This window comes from Pogoniulus pusillus, chromosome 7 (genome assembly GCF_015220805.1).
Source record: "Pogoniulus pusillus isolate bPogPus1 chromosome 7, bPogPus1.pri, whole genome shotgun sequence".
Lineage (NCBI taxonomy): Eukaryota > Metazoa > Chordata > Aves > Piciformes > Lybiidae > Pogoniulus > Pogoniulus pusillus.
Window position 1 is genome coordinate 39,127,935 of NC_087270.1, and position 20,301 is coordinate 39,148,235.

At 43.5% G+C, this 20,301-nt stretch overlaps 1 protein-coding gene across 1 annotated transcript in view; it reads right to left on the minus strand.

The window, feature by feature from the left end:
* Positions 1 to 20,301, minus strand: part of INTS9 (integrator complex subunit 9) — an 85,384-nt gene that overhangs the window by 45,820 nt on the left and 19,263 nt on the right. The window contains exons 6-9 of the mRNA XM_064146659.1: positions 18,366 to 18,452; positions 11,799 to 11,919; positions 9,678 to 9,812; positions 3,690 to 3,801 (exon numbers count right to left, since the gene is read on the minus strand). Coding sequence (XP_064002729.1) covers positions 3,690 to 3,801; positions 9,678 to 9,812; positions 11,799 to 11,919; positions 18,366 to 18,452 — 455 coding nt within the window. The remainder of the gene's footprint in view (positions 1 to 3,689; positions 3,802 to 9,677; positions 9,813 to 11,798; positions 11,920 to 18,365; positions 18,453 to 20,301) is intronic.

Sequence of the window (20,301 nt, forward strand, 5' to 3'; positions counted from 1 at the left end):
AGAGACCTCTAAGATTATGCAGCACAACCATTAACTCAGCACTGACAGATCACCACTGCATCTACACAGCTTTTAAATGCCTCCACCATTTTCCATGGCAGCTTGTTCCAGAGCTTGACAACCCTTCTAGGGAAGATGTTTCTCCCCTCTCATTCTTCACAGAGAGAGTCATCTGCCATTGGAATGGGCTGTCCAGGGAGGTGGGAGTCACCATTCCTGAAACTGTCCAAGCAAAGCCTGGATGAGGCACTTACTGCCATGGTCTAGTTGATTAGATAGGTCTGGGTGCTAGGTTGGACTGGATGATCTTGGAGGTCTCTTCCAACTTGGTTGATTCTTTGATTCTGTGTTCAACCTAAACCCCTTCTGGTACAATCTGAGGCCATTTCCTCTTGTCCTATCACTTGTTAGCTGGGAAAAGAAACTGATGCAGGTAATTGACCCAGGTAACTATAGACAAGTCAGCCTCACCTCCATCCCTGGAAAGATAATGGAGTGGCTTATCCTCAGTGCTGTGCTTCACTATATCAAGGACAAGAAAGTTATGTGGAGCAGTCAGCATGGTTTTACAAAGGGGAAGTCCTGTTTGACCAACCTGCTAACTTTCCATGAGGACGTTATCAGGTGGATACATGATAGAAGAGCAGTGGATGTGTTTTATCTTGATTTCAGTAAAGCATTTGACACTATCTCCCACAGCATCCTCATAGCTAAACTGAGGAGGTGTGGTCTGGGTGGTGGAGTAGTGAGGTGGATTGGGAACTGGTTAAAGGAAAGAAGTTAGAGAGTTGTGATTAATGAGACAGAGTCTAGCTGGAGGCCTGTAACTAGTGGAGTTCTCAAAGGTCAGTATTGGGACCAGTATTATTCAATGTATTCATTAATGACCTGGATGAAGGCATGGAGTGCACTGTCAGCAAGTTTGCTGATGAAACCAAGCTGGGTAGAGTGCCTGACACACCAGAGTTGTGTTGCCATTGAAAGAGACTTAGACAGGCTGGAAAGCTGGGCAGGGAGAAATAAAATGAAGTTCAACAGGGGCAGGCATAGAGTTGTGCACCTGGGAAAGAACAATCCCATGTACCATTATAGGTTGTGGACTGACCTGCTGGAGAGCAGTGAAGGGGAGAAGGACTTGGCAGTCCTGGTGGATGGAAGGATGGCCATGAGCCAGCAGTGTACTCACAGTATCACAGTATCACCAAGGTTGGAAGAGACCTCACAGATCATCAAGTCCAACCCTTTAGCACAGAGCTCAAGGCCAGACCATTGCACCAAGTGCCACGTCCAGTCCTGCCTTGAACAGCTCCAGGGACGGCGACTCCACCACCTCCCCGGGCAGCCCATTCCAGTGTCCAATGACTCTCTCAGGGAAGAACTTTCTCCTCACCTCCAGCCTAAATTCCCCCTGGCGCAGCCTGAGGCTGTGTCCTCTCGTTCTAGTGCTGGCCACCTGAGAGAAGAGAGCAACCTCCCCCTGGGGTGTATTAGAAGGGGTGTGGTTAGCAGGTCGAGAGAGGTTCTCCTTCCCCTCTACTCTGCCTTGGTGAGGCTTCATCTGGAGTACTGTGTCCAGTTCTGGGTCCCCCAGCTCAAGAAGGACAGGGAGCTGCTTCAGAGAGTCCAGCACAGAGGCACAAAGATGACTGAGGAAGTTGAACATCTTCCTTTTGAAGAGAGCCTGAGGGAACTGGGGCTTGTTAGCTTGGAGAGGAGGAGACTAAGGGGTGACCTCATTCATGTTTATAAATACGTGCAGGGTGAGTGCCAGCAGGCTGGAGCCAGGCTCTGCTGGGTGATGCCTAGTGACAAGACAAGGGGCAATGGGTGGAAGTTGAGGCATAGGAGGTTCCATGTGAACCTGAGGAAGAATTTTTTTTCTGTGAGAGTAACAGAGCACTGGAATAGGCTGCCCAGGGAGGTCGTGGAGTCTCCCTCACTGGTGATATTCTAGAACTGTCTGGAGGTGTTCCAGTGTGATTTGCTCTAGGTGATCCTGCTCTGGCAGAGAGGCTGGACAAGATGATCTTTGAGGTCACTTCCATCCCCTGACATTCTATGATTCTATGATCCCCGCCCTACTCCAACTTTCTTTCAAGCAGCTGTAGAGAGGATGAAAAGTAAAACTAAGAATTATCTGCTCTTCAGTTCTGTTCTTGAACTTGTTCTGCAACCTTGAGCAAGCCACCTGAATACTACAACTCAAATTTCTCCCAGCTGTGCAGTGAAGGCCAGAATACTTACTTACAGCAAGCATTCCCTGATTTAGACTTTAAATATCTTTTGATCACACAGTATCACAGTATCACCAAGGTTGGAAGAGACCTCACAGATCATCAAGTCCAACCCTTTACCACAGAGCTCAAGGCCAGACCATGGCACCAAGTGCCACGTCCAATCCTGCCTTGAACAGCTCCAGGGACGGCGACTCCACCACCTCCCTGGGCAGCCCATTCCAGTGTCCAATGACTCTCTCAGTGAAGAACTTTCTCCTCACCTCCAGCCTAAATCTCCCCTGGCACAGCCTGAGGCTGTGTCCTCTCGTTCTGGCGCTGGCCACCTGAGAGAAGAGAGCAACCTCCTCCTGGCCACAACCACCTCTCAGGTAGTTGTAGACAGCAATAAGGTCACCCCTGAGCCTCCTCTTCTCCAGGCTAACCAATCCCAGCTCCCTCAGCCTCTCCTCGTAGGGCTGTGCTCAAGGCCTCTCTCCAGCCTCGTCGCCCTTCTCTGGACACGCTCAAGCATCTCAATGTCCCTCCTAAACTGGAGGGCCCAGAACTGAACACAGCACTCAAGGTGTGGTCTAACCAGTGCAGAGTACAGGGACAGAATGACCTCCCTGCTCCTGTTGACCACACCACTCCTGATACCTTTGTAACAATCCTGCTATCACAAATTTCTTCATCTCATTTGTAAAAGGTAGTTAGTTTAAAACGAAGGGAAGGTTTTCGATAAAACAACAGGCAATATAAAGCAGGACAGACATGAGAAGTGGTTTGATGACATAAGGGTGAGAACACAGAGAAACTGAGGAGGGGGAAGGGGGGTAAAAAGGAGAGAACAGCACTGGATGTGACATTCCAAAGTGGCTGGAAAATGCTGCCATTCACACTGATATCACAGCTTTGCAATTATCAGCTTTTCCAGCTGTGAAAGCGTCTGATTAGGTTTTATATTTCTGGGGTCTAAAAATACATCTTGATTTATGTTTTTTTTTTAAACAGATCGTGCTGTTTGCTTTTGATATATTTAAAAATCAGGTGTAAGAAGGGAAGCAGATGTGCTTGTTTTCAAAACTGAAAGTCATAAAAAAAGCCTGTAAAGATTTTTACACTGGCTGATACACAGGAAGGAAATGGTAATATTTCAGCTGGGAACAATATCCAAACCCCAGGCAACACGTAGTCTGTTGGCAGCTAAGCAACATACTTAGCAAACCAAGAGCAGTAGATGATTAAATCTCATTATACCTGTTCCATTCCAAAACATTTTAGGTACAACTTGTGTCTCTCTAAGCACTTACTGTATTAATGACATCAGGAGCACATCATAAAATCTAAACAGCTAGTTTTATGCCAGAAGCTATAGCTGGACAACTTGCTCAATTCCAGGAATCTCAAAAGTTATTTCCCACCCAAAGCAATGAATAAGATGATAAAATAGGCAGATTTCTTTCAATGACCTACCCAAGTTGCTGCAGAACTCTCCTACCATGCCATCTGGGTTAGCTGTAGGGATCTGTGTAAGACCTGTCAGGATGAGAACATCACTGTTTTTCAGAGAAGCCTGGTCCATGGGCTGAAACAGAGCAGAGGGACATGAAATGAGTGTATTAAGAGATGTAACACAGGTTTCTCTGCTCTGTACCAAGAAAACTGCAAGACCAATAAGGACAACACATGGAACACTTGAAATTTAACATTACTCCATCTGTGGAACCTAAATGGAGTCAATAAAAACACATACAACTGTTTACCTGCATACTACAGACCAAAACAAACACTGGAACTGTAAGCAGATCCATCTCAAAGTGGTCTCCTTGGACTAATCATTTCATGGCCTCAGGAGCTGATCACAAAAGGGCAGCAATTTGCTGAGGATGTGGCAGTACACTCGGGAAGGGTGAAATGTCAGAGACATTTGCATTCCTATCTAGTTTTCAACTGCACTAGTTTCCAACTCAGCTGCATTTGGCAAATTAAGGTGTCAGCTTTGATTTTTAGGGCCCACTGTCTTCAGAGTGCACTACCATCCACCACTTTCCTCAACCATTCAGAGGATTTTCCTTACAAGAGGTGAGATTATTAAAGGACTTCAGGCTCAAAGCTCTACATTTCGTGGATAAATCTGAAAGCCACACATGGCTCTCCACTTGCAGTGTTCCTAACATGACTTTCAAATACTCACTTCAGATTCTTTGCAATAGGTTGGATTGGATGATCTTGGAGATCTCTTCCAACCTGGTCAATTCTATGATTAAGGGTCGAAAGGGATTGCAAAAGACGATCTAATTTAACACCCCTGCCAGAGCAGAATCACCTAGCATAGGTCACACAGCAATACATCTAGGCAGGTTTTCAATGTCTCCAGCAAAGGAGACTCCACAACCTTTTTGGGCAGCCTGTTCCAGTGTTTTGTTACCCTCACAGTGGAAATGTTTTTCCTTATGTCCACATGGAACCCTCTATGCGCCAGCTTGCACCCATTGCCCCCTGTCCTATCATTGGGCATCTCTGAGCAGAGCCTGGTTCCATCCTCCTGACACTTGCCCTTCACATAAACATTTATGAGGCCACCCTTCAGTTTCCTCCAAGCTAAAGAGACCCAGCTCCCTCACCCTTTCCACATAAGGGAGATGTTCCACTCTGCACAGTATGAAGAGAACCAGCTCCCTCAGCCTTTCCATCTAAGGGAGATGTTGCTCAGGGAGGTGGTGGAGTCACGATCCCTGGGGGTGCTCAAGAAAAGACTGGATGAGGTGCTTAGTGCCATGGTCTGTTTGACTGGCTAGGGCTGGGGGATAGGTTGGACTGGATGATCTTGGAGGTCTCTTCCGACCTGGCTGCTTCTACGATTCTCTAAGTGTGACCTGACACTAAATGTATAGTCTTGATACTCATAATTTAGCATAATTCAATCTCAAAGAGGCAAAATTTGCTTCTCTTTCTGCAGATGCAGCACACCTATGATAAAAAGTTAACTTTTAGCCCTGCTCTGACCTGGGATGCACTTCCCACAGCTACAGTTCAAGCAAAGATGGGCAACTGCAGCCAGCAGCATGGTATTCTATGGTTATTTTCTCAATAGACATTCTTCAGTCTCACTGAGGGAAGGATTTGTACGAGACAAGATGGGTGAAGAGATTTACTCTACTGAACTTAAAAGATCACTGCAGAATTAATTCCCTTGCTCACAGACCCTCAGTGCCAACCTGAAGTACTTGAGATCTTGCTCTGTTAAACATGCAGGAGAATTTCATCTCAACTTTGACAGAAGTTTACACTGTGCACCACCTTGTAGGACCAGACTTGTTACATGAGATTTATTGCAATCTTTGACTCTCCACAGCATGTCTGTGAAAATGAAATGCCAATAGAGCAATAAGAAATAATACTGAATCTGCCTGTGATAATGTAGATAATGATTACGCCATATTAGATACGCATAATTTCAGCTGCTGTTGCACTGAGAGGGCTTGCATTGATTTTTGTGGGTTAATGTAAAGAATATGTCTTAAAAGGCTTTTAGTGACATGCCTGAACCTGTGCTGTCAACTCCTGTTCTCCACTTCAGTGACAATGGTGTCAATTCTCTCAGTAGAGAGCGAGGCAAAATTTCTAATAGAAATCATCTGCCAGAAGACAGAAGTAAAGGGAACAATTACTGTTGCCAGACTGAACTCTCAAATAAACCCTTATTTTCAGCAGCAACAAATACAGAGCCTTGTTGAACCTTTCACTTGCTCTTCCCACAGACTAGCTGAGCATTTCACAAGACATTCCTGCTGTTGCCTCCAAGATCGACCCAACAGCCAGCATTCACTGTACTGAGTTTCATGGAACCGTAGAATCACAGAATCCCTTTGGGTGCAAGAGATGCTCAACTGCTGCTCCCTTTTAATAACTATGAAGGGGATTTCAGAAGACTGGAAAAGTGCTAAAGTTTTACTATTATTCAAAAAGCTTCAGATATAGAATCATAGAATTGCTTAGGCTGGAAAAGACCTTTAAGATCACTAAGTCCAACCATTAACCTGACACAATCAAGTCTGCTGCTAAACCACAGCCCTGAGCACCACATCTATATGTCTTTTAAATACCTTCAGGGATGGTGATTCAACTTCTTCCTTAGGCAGCCTGTTCCAATGCCTGGCAACCCTTTTGGGGAAGACATTTTTCCCCATGTCCAACCTAAACCTCATTTGGTGTAACTTGAGACGATTTCCTCTTGTCTTGTCATTTGCTACTAGAGAGAACAGACTTACACCCACCATGATCCTACTTCATTTCAGGGAATTGGAGAGAGTGAGATGGTCTCCCCTTAGCCTCCTGTTCTCCAGGGTAAACAATCCCAGTTCCTTGAGCTGTTCCTCAAAAGAACTGTACTTTAGACCTTTCGACATCTTTGTTGCCGTTCTTTGAATATCCTCCAGGCTCCTCAATATTCTTCATGGAATGAGTGGTCGAAAACTGATCCTAGGATTTGAGGGGTAGCCTCAACAGTGCCCAGTACATAGGGACAATCACCTCTCTATTACTTCTGGCCACATTATTCCTGACCCAAGCCAGGATGTTGTTCGCTTTCTTGGCCACCTGGGCACATGCTGGCTTATCTTCAGCCAGCTGTTGACCAACACCCCCAAGTCCTTTTCTACTAGGCACTTTCGAGCCACTCTTCCCCAAGCCTCCAGGCTTGGGGAAGTGCAGGACCTGGCACTTGCTGTGCTAAGCCTCATCCCATTTTCCTTGGCCCATTGATCCCGTCTGTCCAGATCCCTCTGTAGAGCCTCCCTATCCTCAAGCAGATCAACACCCCTGCCCAACCTGGTGTCAGTACCAACTTGGTGTTGTTTATGTACTTACTAGAACAGTCACTGGACTGCTTTCACACACTGTTAGAAGACAGGAATATCCCTATCACTGCTCACCATGATTCTATGGAGAAACATGTCAGACAAACCACTTTTTACTCCCTGATGAAAAAAATGCTGATTTTTTGGAAAACAGTCTTGATGCTGTGCCACTCCAAGATAATGTTATCACTGCATATTGTCAGTCAAACATCAAAGAGATGATTAGCAAGTCACAATAAACACTAGCTGTTACAGAATGGCCATGCTGTAGGAGCTTGTACTGCTGTTCACAGGGAAATACCTTAGACAAAACCTATGCAGTATCTTCAACAACCATGATGATGATGCTATCTGATATGCAAATGACATCTGGTAACATTTGTGATGTGGAAAGTAATACGGAAAAGACAAACCAAATGTAATTTCAGCTATCATAGTATCATAGAACAGTTTGGGTTTGAAGGGACCTTAAAAACATCTAATCCCAACTTCCCCTGCTATGGGCAGGGACACCTCCTTCCAGAATAGGTTGCTCAAGGTCCCATCTAACCCAACTTTGAACACTTCCAGTGTTGAAGCCTCCCGAACTTCTCTGGGCAATCTGTTCCAGTGTCTCACCACTCTTATGGGGAATAATTTCTCCCTGATGTCTAATCTAAATCTATTTGCTTCCAGTTTGAAGCCATTACCCTTGTCTTGTCACTACATGCCTTTGTAAAAAGTACTTCTTCAGCTATTCTGTAGGCCAAGGGGGGACAGTCTCAAGTTACGCCAGGGGAAGCATTGGCTGGATGTTAGGAGGAAGTTCTTCACAGAGAGAGTGACTGGCATTGGAATGGGCTGCCCAGGGAGGTGGTGGAGTCACCGTCCCTGGAGGTGTTGAAGCAAAGCCTGGATGAGGCACTTAGTGCCATGGTCTGGGTGACTGGATAAGTCTGGATGCCAGGTTGGACTGGCTGAGCTTGGAGGTCTCTTCCAACCTGGCTGATTCTATGATTCTCTTTAAAATTCTGGAAAGCTATAAGCTATCTGGTAAGCTATTCTTTCACTCTGTTAGTATAAAAAAATGCAAACTGCAAAGGACTGTATGCTAAGGACAGCACATGGGGCAAGCAACACCGCCAGCAGGGTGAATGGTCCAGGTTTCACCTCTTGTTAGCAAACTGAGTAGGTCCCTGAGGTTTCAAGTTGATCTGCAGTATATTTTCTTGAACTTGTTAAACCTGAAACTGCCATAACTGCTAGCAGTGAATGCAGATCTGCTGCACATGGGCTGTGCTCTTAAAAGGCAGTTAACTCACACACCATTCCCTGACATAGGGAGACAAATTCCTTAAAACCAGAGACTTTACTAGAGAAATGTTCACCTTTGGAAAACTATGAAGCATGGGCCAGTCTAACCTGACAAACTGAATCACAAGTTCATGTAACCGAAAACGCCCTCAGTTATCAAACTTAGGGCCAAGTTTCTCCTCACAGATACATTTCCTTTGTATCTTGCCAAATACAGCTGCTGCTCCTTCACTAGAAGGTGGCAAAAGGGCACAACCCTATTTCTCATCAGAGAAAAGAAACAGGGATTGAGAGACTGATCAACTGCACGTAGCTAAGTACAGCCATACTGTTAAGGACGGTTTATTTATTGCATTTGTTCAGCTCCTGAGATCAAGCTTTTAAATGAAGGATGCTCAGAAGCAAAGCTCTTTAGAAGACCTTGGGGGAAATTACTTACTGATCATGAACCTGACACATTTTCTAAATTATTTTAGGATACCTCCTGTGAATATTGCTTTTAACTATTTTGACAACTTCTGAAGCACACAGCACTGCAAGCTTCAAGCCATTCTTTGCACTAAGAATTTATGGATCTAGAGAGAATTAATTTACTGGAAATTACATCTACAGCACTATAAAGACTTTGTCCTTAGCAGAGCAGGGTAAAAATTTGGCAGCCAGTTAGCTATCATTTCTTCCAAGGAAGGATGTTTCAAAAGTGATGTAGAAGCAGTCGGTGAACTGTGTGTAAGGATTCTTCAGTGAAATATGGATTAAAAGAAAAAAAATCTCTAATGCTGTCTCTAATGCTCTACTGTTTAACTCTCTTGAAAAATTCTATCTTTCAGCTGGTGAGAAAGTTAGCAACAAATCATTGGTAAAAAAGAATTTCAGTTAACTTTCCCTAGTAACTGTTGATACTTGTCCACTTGTCAGGCTAGTATGCCTTCTCAATGCCCATTAAGTCTACCTAACTGCTAACACAGGTATCTTGGTACAGCTTCTATACTATATCTGACCCCAGCTGGAATAAGGCTCTTCTATTATTTTTGAGCAAAGATACTTGCCTCTATGAACACAGGAAGTTGTTTCACCTTCCTGCCTCCCTAGAACACAGGAAGTTCCACCTAAATACAGGGAAAAACTTCTTTACTTTGAAGGTGGCAGAACACTGAAACATGCTGCCCAGAGAAGCTGTGGAAGTGAACCTGTGCAGCCTGCTCTGGGTGACTATGCCTTAGCAGAAGGGTTGGACTAGATGACCTCCAGAGGTCCCTTATAACCCCCAGCATTCTGAAATTCTGTGGAGGACGAAGAGAGGCTGTACCTGAGGGTGCGTTGTAAGTAGAGAAGATCCTGAAACATAGGAAACCTTTTCATAGTGAGACTGGATAATCCAATTGGAACTTCCAAGAGCATAGCCTGAGCTGAGAGGAGTGACCTGCACAGCACCAAATAGCTCCTGAAACAAAGAGCAAAAGACATTAACTTGAGTGAGCTCCCAAGAGAAGTCAGAACAGGTCATTTTATCATCAGCGATATCAATTTGGAAAGCAGTTCTGCTATTCAAAGCCTTTATGAAGCTAGTTTCCTGAGCTTTATGTCTGATAGTTTTATTTACCCATGTCTAATTGGACATGTGCTCTGAGAAAAGCTTTTCCTGAGGTAGGGCCTTCACAAGGTATGTCTTCCACGTGATTTCTACAGCATCTGAGCTCACACTTAATTATAACCTTAAATAGAGGAATAAACTGGGGTCTTGATCAGTCTGCCTTTGCTGTATTGAAAAAGTCTAAGGGAGCTTTACACCCTTACAGACTTTCTGCTCCCTTAGTCAAATTGTATTGACATAGAGAGAAGGAAGGACAAGTGGTTCTATACTGATATAAAACTCTATTTGGCTTACACATTTTGCTGTGAAAAACATAAGCTCAACTTCAAACTCAGTTTCTAATGTTGTTTCTTTTTAAATGCTCTCTGCTGATGATTTAGAAACAATAGTGTATACTCAATCCAAATTTCAGTCTCATCTCTAAGCATAAACAACCGCCTCTTTTCCAAGTGTCATTAGGAGGTGGATTGCTTTATCTGTACACAGCAATGTGTTTTACTTGTTTTGATAAAGAAAATAAGCCTCCATGTATGACTCGCTAATGTGATCTACTTTCTGGTTACTGAATAATAGAACAAGCATCTGACTCATGCAATACTAATGATTTTTCTAGTATCTCAATGCATATTTGGATGCTTTGCAAAACAAGGCAAGGTCTCCACCCCTCTAAGTGTGCAAACCAAGGATCTGATATGGAGACATGAAAAATGGGTATCAGACAATTCCTGATGCTTTCACTCAGTTGTGGGTTAGCTGGCTAATTAGGATCTGACAATGTTAAAAGTCAGCTTTGGGAAGAGATTAAACAGTTCTCTATTCCTGGTAGTTATAAAAGACTGATAGGCTGTGATGCATAGATCTAAAATTAGGTGAGATGCAGCCACACTGCGCACAGAGTTGAAAACGAACAGTAACCACCCATGGACACTGAGGAACTCAAATTGCCTTCAACCTGTCCAGCTGCTACACAAAGCTGTAGCTGTTAGTTGCTACTTATGTCAGCAGCCATGTCAGTGGGGGCTCAGGATCTTTTTTCACCTGCTGTAATGCAGCACCACATAAATTCCAGTTCATCAAATTTAGCACACAGCACCACTGGTTACTGTTTCAAACTCTCTTACACAGAAAAAACAATCTCCAAACTTCAACAGCCCACTGCTTAAGTAAAGGAAGCAAACACTGGGAAGCAAGTATTTGGTACACAACTTATTTTAACTCATTTTTAACATTTCTTAGAGCCCTAAGCAACAATGGTATCATGGCCCACATGCTGTCAACAAACCATAAAAAGACTTATCTGCAGCCCACTGAATTGTTGGTTCAGCTTGTTCTAGAAACGAAAGAGCCTAGAAATTGTCCATATTCAGTAGCATTACAGACAAGTGTGAGCTGGGAACACTGAGAAAAGAGTTTTTGAAGTTCAGGTCGAACCATTAGGTTTTGTTTACAATCCCTAATTTGCAGTATGAAAGAAAATGGAGGCTAAAGCACTCAAAAGATTCCCAGAAGCGAGGTAGGGTAACTCAGGAGGGGATGTGGCTTACAAGAGAGGATACATTCATTTCGTACATCCTCCCAGCTCTCAGTGGGCCACCCATCAACATCACCTCCCAATTTGAAGGTGCACTGCCTTAAAATTTGCCTCCCTGAGGCAAAGGAGAAACAAATGGATACTCCTTGATCTCTCCAAAGAAAAAACCTTCTTGGGAAGCACACTGAGAGACTGTGGTAACACAGGATCTAGAGGGAAAATGGAAGAGGAAGGGCATTTCCAGAGAAAAGATGGCAAACAGCAAGCAGTCACTGTTGACCTGAGGAGAACTTTACAGTACTCACAATTTTCTGAGAGTACCCCACCAGCTGGATCTTGCTGAGCGCTGCATTCACTTCTGGCATGGTGTAGCACTTCCTCCACATCGACACTTCCACTGCGTCCTTCAGAGGGGCAGGCAGTAATCTGCAAAGGTCAACAGAGTGTGGGCATTTGTGGAACTTCCTGATGGACCACCAGCTTTTATTCCCACTTATATTCCCCAGGTCCTAGATTTTTCTCTTTTTTTTCCTTTTTATTTGAAATATGTCTGGTGCTTCAAAGTGAGGAGCAAGACCCCCTGCCTGCTGAGAAGCAGAACCAGCACTGCCCATTCTGCTTCATGCCTAAGCCTGCTCTGCTTCAGCTTTCTTTGTTGTTGTTCCTCTTCATCCCTCTCATCAAAGAAGCAGCTGTAATGAAGGTGTTATAGCAACTCTTGTGTTATTTTCACCACTGATGAAAGATGCTGGCTGATCTGACACATCAACATGAAACACACCACTAGAACTGGCAGAGCTGACTGGGGTCTTGGATGGGTGTCTATTTTGCATATCCTAAGAACATGAAAACAACCTACAAACTTGTGATTAAAGTTCTGGCTCTGCTCCCACTTTTGTCACCAGTCTCTTCCAAGAGCATGTGCCTCTCTACCTCAGCTTCATTGCTTTCAACTCAGATACCCCCTTTGCTTTCCGAGTGTACTGTTGAGGATACATTAGCTTACACTGCAGAGCTCTTTGAAATCCCCTACACGGAAGTGTTTAAGATGTTTTACACCAAAGTAAAATCCATCCATTCCACTCTTCACAGGCATTGCAAGTTAGCTGGACAGCGTTGTCAAGGGAAGAAGTGTATTGTAATGTCACAGGCTGTAAGAGCGATGGCTAAATTCTGGGGAATAAATCTTCCTTAGCAACACGAACTGAGGCAGGAAGCAGCACAGCTGCCAAATGTGTAAGAAGAATAGGAATTTTTTTTTTTTTTTGGTGTATTAAACCAATGCTAAATCAAAGGCTAATTCAAACCAATTTCCAAAGATTTATGGAAATTGGTCAAGTTTCTTTGATCAATTTGTTTAAAGGAATTTAATTTATTGCTATATCTACCAGGTCAGTGAACTCCTCTATAATTTAAGGTACTGAAGAAAAGATTAAGGCCAGCTACTGCCAAGATGGCTGTACAGGTCTAGTGCACTAACTGTAATTCCAGCATACCCTGGCTGAAAGCATAACGCTTAAGGAAACAAACAAAGTCTTCAAGGTCTTTTTTGGGAAGTCATAAACAACAAAAGGCCAAACAATGTGGATAGTTGTCCACCATTGCGCTGAAGCAAATTGCCTGTAAAAGCCTTTAACCTACCATAAGAAGCATTTAGAGTTGGATGCTTTCAGGAGCTTCTCTTCTGGGAAGAGGAGAATTTATGTCCAGGTAATGGAGAAAAGTGGGGAATTGTCTTTGGTGACTGAAGTAAGTTTCTATTAGCTTTGAGTCTGGCTACACTGCAAGCATACTCTGATTCCTAACAGAGACTAGAGGCACCGGTGTCCAATGGTTTTGTTCTTCACTGAGAGGCACATTGAGACAGTGAAGACTGGTGGTTCCTCAGAGGTGTCTCTGTTGGCATTCAACCTGTCACCTGTGCTTCTGTACAGTTACTAGAGGATATTTTAAAGTCTGGAGTGAATCTACTAACACTATGAAAACAAGCAATTATGTATTGCCTAAATAAAAGAGGCTAAGAGACTCGGGGCTGTTTAGCCTGTAGAAGACTGAGAGGGGATCTTCTCAGCGCTTATCAGTAGCTAAAAGGTGGGGCCGGACTCTTTTCAGATAAGGGGTACTGGGCACAAACTGGAACCCAGGAGGTTCCATATGAACACAAGGAGAAACATCTTTCCTGTGAGAGTGACAGAGCCCTGGGCCAGGCTGCCCAAAATCTCTCCTTCTCTGGAGAGGTATCAATGCCATTTGCATGTGATCCTGGGCAAACTGCTCTGAGTGACCTTGTAGTGGAGCTGGATAAGATGATCTCAAGAGGTGCCTTCCAACTCCCACTATTCTGTGACCGTGTAATAACCAGATGTATGTGGGCAGACGCCAGGACAACCAACCTACAGCCACAAACTGGAAGCTATCAGGAAGTAGCATGATCTAGTGGTTACAATACAAAATGTATGTTTAAGAAAGTCAGTGGTTTGCATTCTTAACTGGCCATCTGCACAAAGCCAGCCCCTCCTGCTCAATGCACAGGATAACATCTAGTACACTACACAACATGTTCTTATTCCAAGGGAGAGAATAAAGGAAGCACTAAACTAGATCATAACACTGGCTTCTCTTGTCCACTACTTTGTGTCTGAAAACTGCCCACTTCTGGGCCCCCCCAGCTCAAGGACAGGGAGCTGCTTGAGAGAGTCCAGCACAGAGGCACAAAGATGACTGAGGAAGTTGAACATCTTCCTTTTGAAGAGAGCCTGAGGGAGCTGGGGCTTGTTAGCTTGGAGAGGAGGAGACTAAGGGGTGACCTCATTCATGTTTATAAATATGTAAAGAGATGGGGGATGCCCAGTCACTCTGCTGGGTGATGTCCAGTGACAGGACAAGGGGCAATGGGTGGAAGTTGAGGCATAGGAGGTTCCATGTGAACCTGAGGAAGAATTTTTTCCCTGTGAGGGTGACAGAGCACTGGAATAGGCTGCCCTGGGAGGTTGTGGAGTCTCCCTCACTGGTAATATTCTAGAACTGTCTGGAGGTGTTCCAGTGTGATTTGCTCTAGGTGATCCTGCTCTGGCAGGGGGGCTGAACCAGATGATCTTTTGAGGTCCCTTCCATCCCCTGACATTCTGTGATTTTGTGATATCAGACGTTAGAGAAAGACAGAAGGAACCATCAAACAGGTAGCTGACAAAGTGCCTTTCGTAAGGCAAACTTCCCCTTTAGCCTCCCGAATCCTCATGAGTGTGAAAGATATCCTGGCTGAACACCTACAGAGACTGCTCATTTAAAATAAAGACCAATTGTAATAAAATCTGCTAAGCAATTAGTTCAGACTGGGCCTGATAATGGGAAAATGTAAGCCACTATAATGAACTTACCATATTTTATACAGTATTTGAAGTTAAAATACCTCATTGCTTTGTCTAATGAAGATGATGACACTTTGTGTTTTAGCCTAACTCTTTAGAGTAGAACTAGCTGAACTGTAAAGCAGTAATGGTGATTGATCAGCCTGAAAAAGTCAAGTTAGAGTCAGAAGTAATAAGTATTCTGTTCTAGCAACAACCAAGCATTGATAATAAATCACCAAGGAGCACATGTTTTTAAGCAAGGGATGTCAGCCCAGCCATGCATGTGCTATTAGCCAGGTGTTAATTTGTGGATCAGTAGATGTTTGCTCACATGCTCTAATAAGCAGTTCCATTCACGCTTTCCTGACACTTGTCACCAGGAATCTCAAAACACTTTGCAAACATTAATTAAGTTGCTGTATACCCTCTGTAGTGTATAGGAGCTCCACTTTACAGAAGCTTAGAGAGCTGAAGGCAGTAACTCAGAGTACAAGTGGGGCATAGTTGGAAGGGGAATTCAGATTTAGCCCTTTTTTCCAGTTTCCAGACCACACTAGTTCATGCCAGCCTCAAGGCAGAGTTTATGACGCATCGACTTGTCAGTAAATAGCTGCAGGGCTACATCTGGCTATCCCCACTAGCAGAGCATTTCTCTGCCTTGCCTCTATCTCATACTGGGGTAAGGTGTACATTTTATGACAGCTGGGGGACCTGACATCTAATGGAGGCTCCCAACAACATACCATATTGTGACAGTGCTCTGTGCTCCAGAGGTCCTGTAACACAACAACATGAGGTGCCACAACAGGCCCAAGAAAGGGCAAGGAAACTCTTAAAGGGTGTAAAGAATAAGTCTTGTGAGGAGCACCTGAAGGAACTGGGATTGTTTAATCTGGAGTAAAGGAGGCTGAGGGGAAACCTCCTTGCTCTCTGCCACTCTCAGAAAGGAGGTTAAAGTAAACTGGGTGTTGGTCTCCTCTTCCAAGTAGGAAGTGAGAGGAGGAGAGTAAATGGCCTTAAGTTGCCCCAGGAGATGTTTAAGTCAGAGATGAGAAACAATTTCTTCCCCAGAAGGGTTGTCAATCCCTGGAACAGGCTGCCTGGGTAAGTGGTTGAATTGTTATTCCTGGAAGAGTTTAAAGGACATATGGATGTGGTGCTTTAGGACATGGTTTAGCAGCAGACTTGGCAGTGTTAGGTTGATGGTTGGACTCTATGATCCTAAAGGTCATTTCAAGCCTAAATGATTTCATGATCTGTGAGGAATAGCATGCCTTCTTTCTCTAGGGGTTAGGTACTTAGACCTTCCTTCTGCCTCCACTGGTGCCCCATTACGACAGCTGCTTGACAGTACCAAAGAGGAAGTATCAATGTTAAGGTGCTTCTGGAGCAGTATGAGAGAGAAAAAAAATATTTTAAATACCATTCCAGGAAAAATGTTCCAAACTTCTACCACAGCTGAATAAGAACAAAGATCATCTCTCTGTATCAGCCTCTGGAAGTGCCAACAGCACACAAAGTGCTAGACAGCACTTTTGCTAAAATATGACCACCAGGCAAGTGACATTAAATGAGCTCCAAGATATATGATCCTCCTTTAAACCATGCATATGTAACACAAGCAGTCCTGTGACCAGAATAATGGCACCAGTTCTCTCTCTTCACATTAGTGTGAGCTTCAGGAGTGGTTCTGGACATATCACAAAGCTTCAAAACAAAAAACCTCACTGTTGTGGATCAGAGTATACAGCACAATCACAGAATGGTGAGAACTGGAAGGGGCCTCAGGAGGTCCAACCCCCCTAGTAAAGCAGGTTCACCTAGATCAGCTTACACAGGAATGCATCCAGGCAGGTTTTGAAAATCTCCAGAGAAGACACACAGCACAAAACCTTGATCAACTTTCTTGTCTTTGTTTTACATCTGTGTTCTTCTTGCAGCCTTCAGAAGAATGAGAGACCCAGTGCTGGAATGACTGCTCCTAAGCTAAGGGGAGTACAATATATAGCTAAACATGTTAATTTGGATTAAGCTAAGGGGAGTACAATATATAGCTAAACATGTTAATTTGGATTAATGGCCATGTTAATTTGGGTGTGGCCTTGGTGATGCCTCATCTTGGGTAATGTGTCCTGTTCTGGGCTCCCAAGCAACTACTAGAGAGAGTCCAGGGGAGGTTACAAACATGCTGAGGAGACTACAGCACCTCTGTGAGGAGGAAAGGCTGAGACATCTTGGGCTGTTTAGCCTGGAGAAGAGCAGACTGAGAGGGGATCTCATTGATGCTGATCAATATCTGAAGTGTAGGGTTCCAGAGGATGGGGCCAGACCCTTTTCAGTGCTGCCCAATAACAGCACAAAGTGTAACAGACAGACTGGAACACAGGATGTTCCACCTAAACATAAGACTTCTTTCCTCTGAGGTTAACAGAGCACTGGACCAGGCTGCCTAGGGAGGCTTTCTTTGGAGAGATTCCAAACCCTCCTGGACATGATCCTGTGAAACCTGTTCTGGGTGACTCTGCTTCAGCAAGGTGGGTGGACTAGAACTCCAGAGATCACTTCCAACCCCCACCACTCTGAAATTCTATGTAGTTTTCCTTTCTTTGCTTTGTGATATTGGAATATATCAAGACTATTTTTATAACATATGAAATAATTCATTTTTAGCAAAAGTTTAAATCAAGCCACTTAAGAAATAGGAATAGAAATTGGGAGATCAATTAAAAATGCACAAAGCAGCTTTTAAAAATAACTTCCTAATCAACTGGCCTTATCTTTAAAATGTGCTAACACCAAAAGTGTCTCCTCCACAAAATCTGTTGTGTACCTAAAACTGTTTCTTTATTTCCAGGGAAAGCATTATCTGCAATTAGTAAATGGTAGGGATGATTTTGGGGCTTTAAAAAATTTAGACTTCATTTTTGAGTACCTTGTTTCTACTGGAAGAACAGACACAGAGCTTCCAGCTAATCTTCTTTGTGGTCATATTTAATTTTACTTCTAAGCTTTGGAAACCAAAGAAACCAAAATCTTTGATGTTCAGGTGTAAAACAGGCTGCATCCCTGAGGAGGAGGGTAGCTCTGCTCCGTGATTTGCCACCAGTGATCTCCAACAGTTTTGGCTTGACTGCCTTAGCATTTCAGCAAATATCAATGTATATATAATTTTAAATGAGAATTATCCCAATACAATATAATTAGGTTTAAAAAGCTTGCTATTTCAAGCACCTTTTATGTCACTAATACAAAAAACTGCTGATTTTGGAACTTAACTACGTGAGAGCAGGTCAAGGAAGATTTTTGTGGTACCAAGTCTCCCTCCAAGAATCAAATTTGTATGGTTGTTTGGAAGATCCACAATATGCAAATCGTTAAAGAAAGAATCAAGTCTTAGCTGTAAACCTCGTGGGCTTTTTCCTCCCCTGTTTATTAGTCATAGCAATTTCAAACGGTGGCAGCTGACCCACTGTGTCTAGTGTTTCGGGCCAGTCAGCCTTTTCCAGGTGGCTTGTTTCTTACCTTTGTACCTCCTTGTTCTTCCACATGGAGGCAGACTGAGCCTTTGGCACACGTTCAATAGAATTCACCAATTCTTCCATGAGAAGTCTGGGAAAAAAAAGTCACAACTAAATGAGTATTGCAGCCTTTCACACAAGAGAGAACTTTGTCCCAAACACTTCCAAAATAGCACACAAATTCTAACACTATCAGGCTGTGTTAAAGAGAGGTTCTTCCTGTAGAGGCAATTACCCCACATCAATGTTACTTCCCCACTGGGTGCCTCAAGCTCAAATGAATGCAAATCTGTCTGTCTGGTTGTGACAGCAGAGGATCTGGCCCAGAAAGTGGCAGGACAGGAGGAATTCCCAAATCTCTCTCCTGCTGCACAAGATTTCCTTGGTACTGACTGCTTGTCTTAAGGAATGAGACACAATATAGGAAGAGAACTCATTAACTGCTGCCAGCTTACCACTTAGAGAAGCCAAGTATATTGTCAGAGTGAACTCTCCTCATCTACAAATGTACAACACGGCATTTGAGGCAGAAAAATGTCAGGCATTAAAAACTGGAACTGCAGATTTCACTGCCCAAAACTAAACCGTGGTTGTACACATGCTTTCCCTAGGAAGTGACAGATTTAACTGCCAAAGAATGGCACACGGAATTACTTGTAGTGGGGAGAAGAACACCAGGATACTCTCCAACAAGGCTATGCTTGTTATCTTCAGCTAATGGGCCAGCAGTACCCCAGAGGTCTACTACTAGTTCATATTCATACAATTCCTTTCTCCTACAAGGGCTTTCAGTTTCTGTTTGTTTTTACACAAAGGGAGAATTACTTTGGTGTGGAAAGTTTGCATAGGACTTTTAACAGACAAAGATTCCTGCCCTAAAGTGCTTACAGAGTAGTTTAGATACCACGGCCTAATCTGGTTTGTAATTCTTGAGTGTGGAAGCTGTTCTTTGCCAGAGATGTACACAGTAAAATCTCACTTTGATTTTGTCCAAGGAGAAACCAGCAGCCCTTGGTACTGACTTGAGCCATTAAAGACTGCCAGATTTGATGTATTATATGTTTGACTGCATTCTCAGGCCTTGTTTCCTACTTCAGTCTCAAGTTTATACTGTTTTTCTTAATGCTTCTCTTTGGAGTTAAGCTTATAGCTGAGGTTGTTTAACCTGGAGAAAATGAGTCTCAGGAGAGACCTTGTCCACCTCTACAATTCCCTGAAAGGAGACTGAAGCAAGGTGGGCATTGGTCTCTCCTCTCAAGGAACAAGTGTTAGGAGGAGAAGAAATGGCCTAAAGTTATACCAAAGGAGGTTTATGTTGGAGATGAGAAACAATTTCTTCCCCAAAAGGATTGTCAAGCCCTGAAACAGGCTGCCCAGGGAAGTGGCTGAATCATCATCCCTGAAGGTATTTACAGGACATATAGATGTGGTACTCAGAAAAATGGTTTAGCAGAAGACTGGGTAGTATTAGGTCAGTTTTTAGACTCTAGAATCTTAAAGGTCTTTTCCAGCCTAAATGGTACTGTGATTCTATCTTGATTGTCATTCAAGATGAAGCCAGCTTAGATTGCCTTCCACAGTGTTTAAGAAAGTGTAATTATGAGTTCCAAATGCCGAAAAACTATAAAGCAACAAACTTAAAGTCGCTTACTGTTGAAAATATTTGTGATCCCTCTTTTGTTTAATCAGAACAGAGAGGACCAGGAAAGAATTTTCATTTGTGGTTTGTGAAGGTTTGAAGTTGGTGGCATTGTAATTGCAATCATAGTATCATCGAATTTTAGAGGTTAGAAGAGACTTTTTAGATCATCAAGTCACAGAATCACAGAATTAACCAGGTTGGAAAAGACCTTTGAGATCACCGAGTCCAACCTATCTCCTAGCACTTTCTCATTAACTAAATCATGGCACTAAGTGCCTCATCCAGCCTCCTTTGAAAC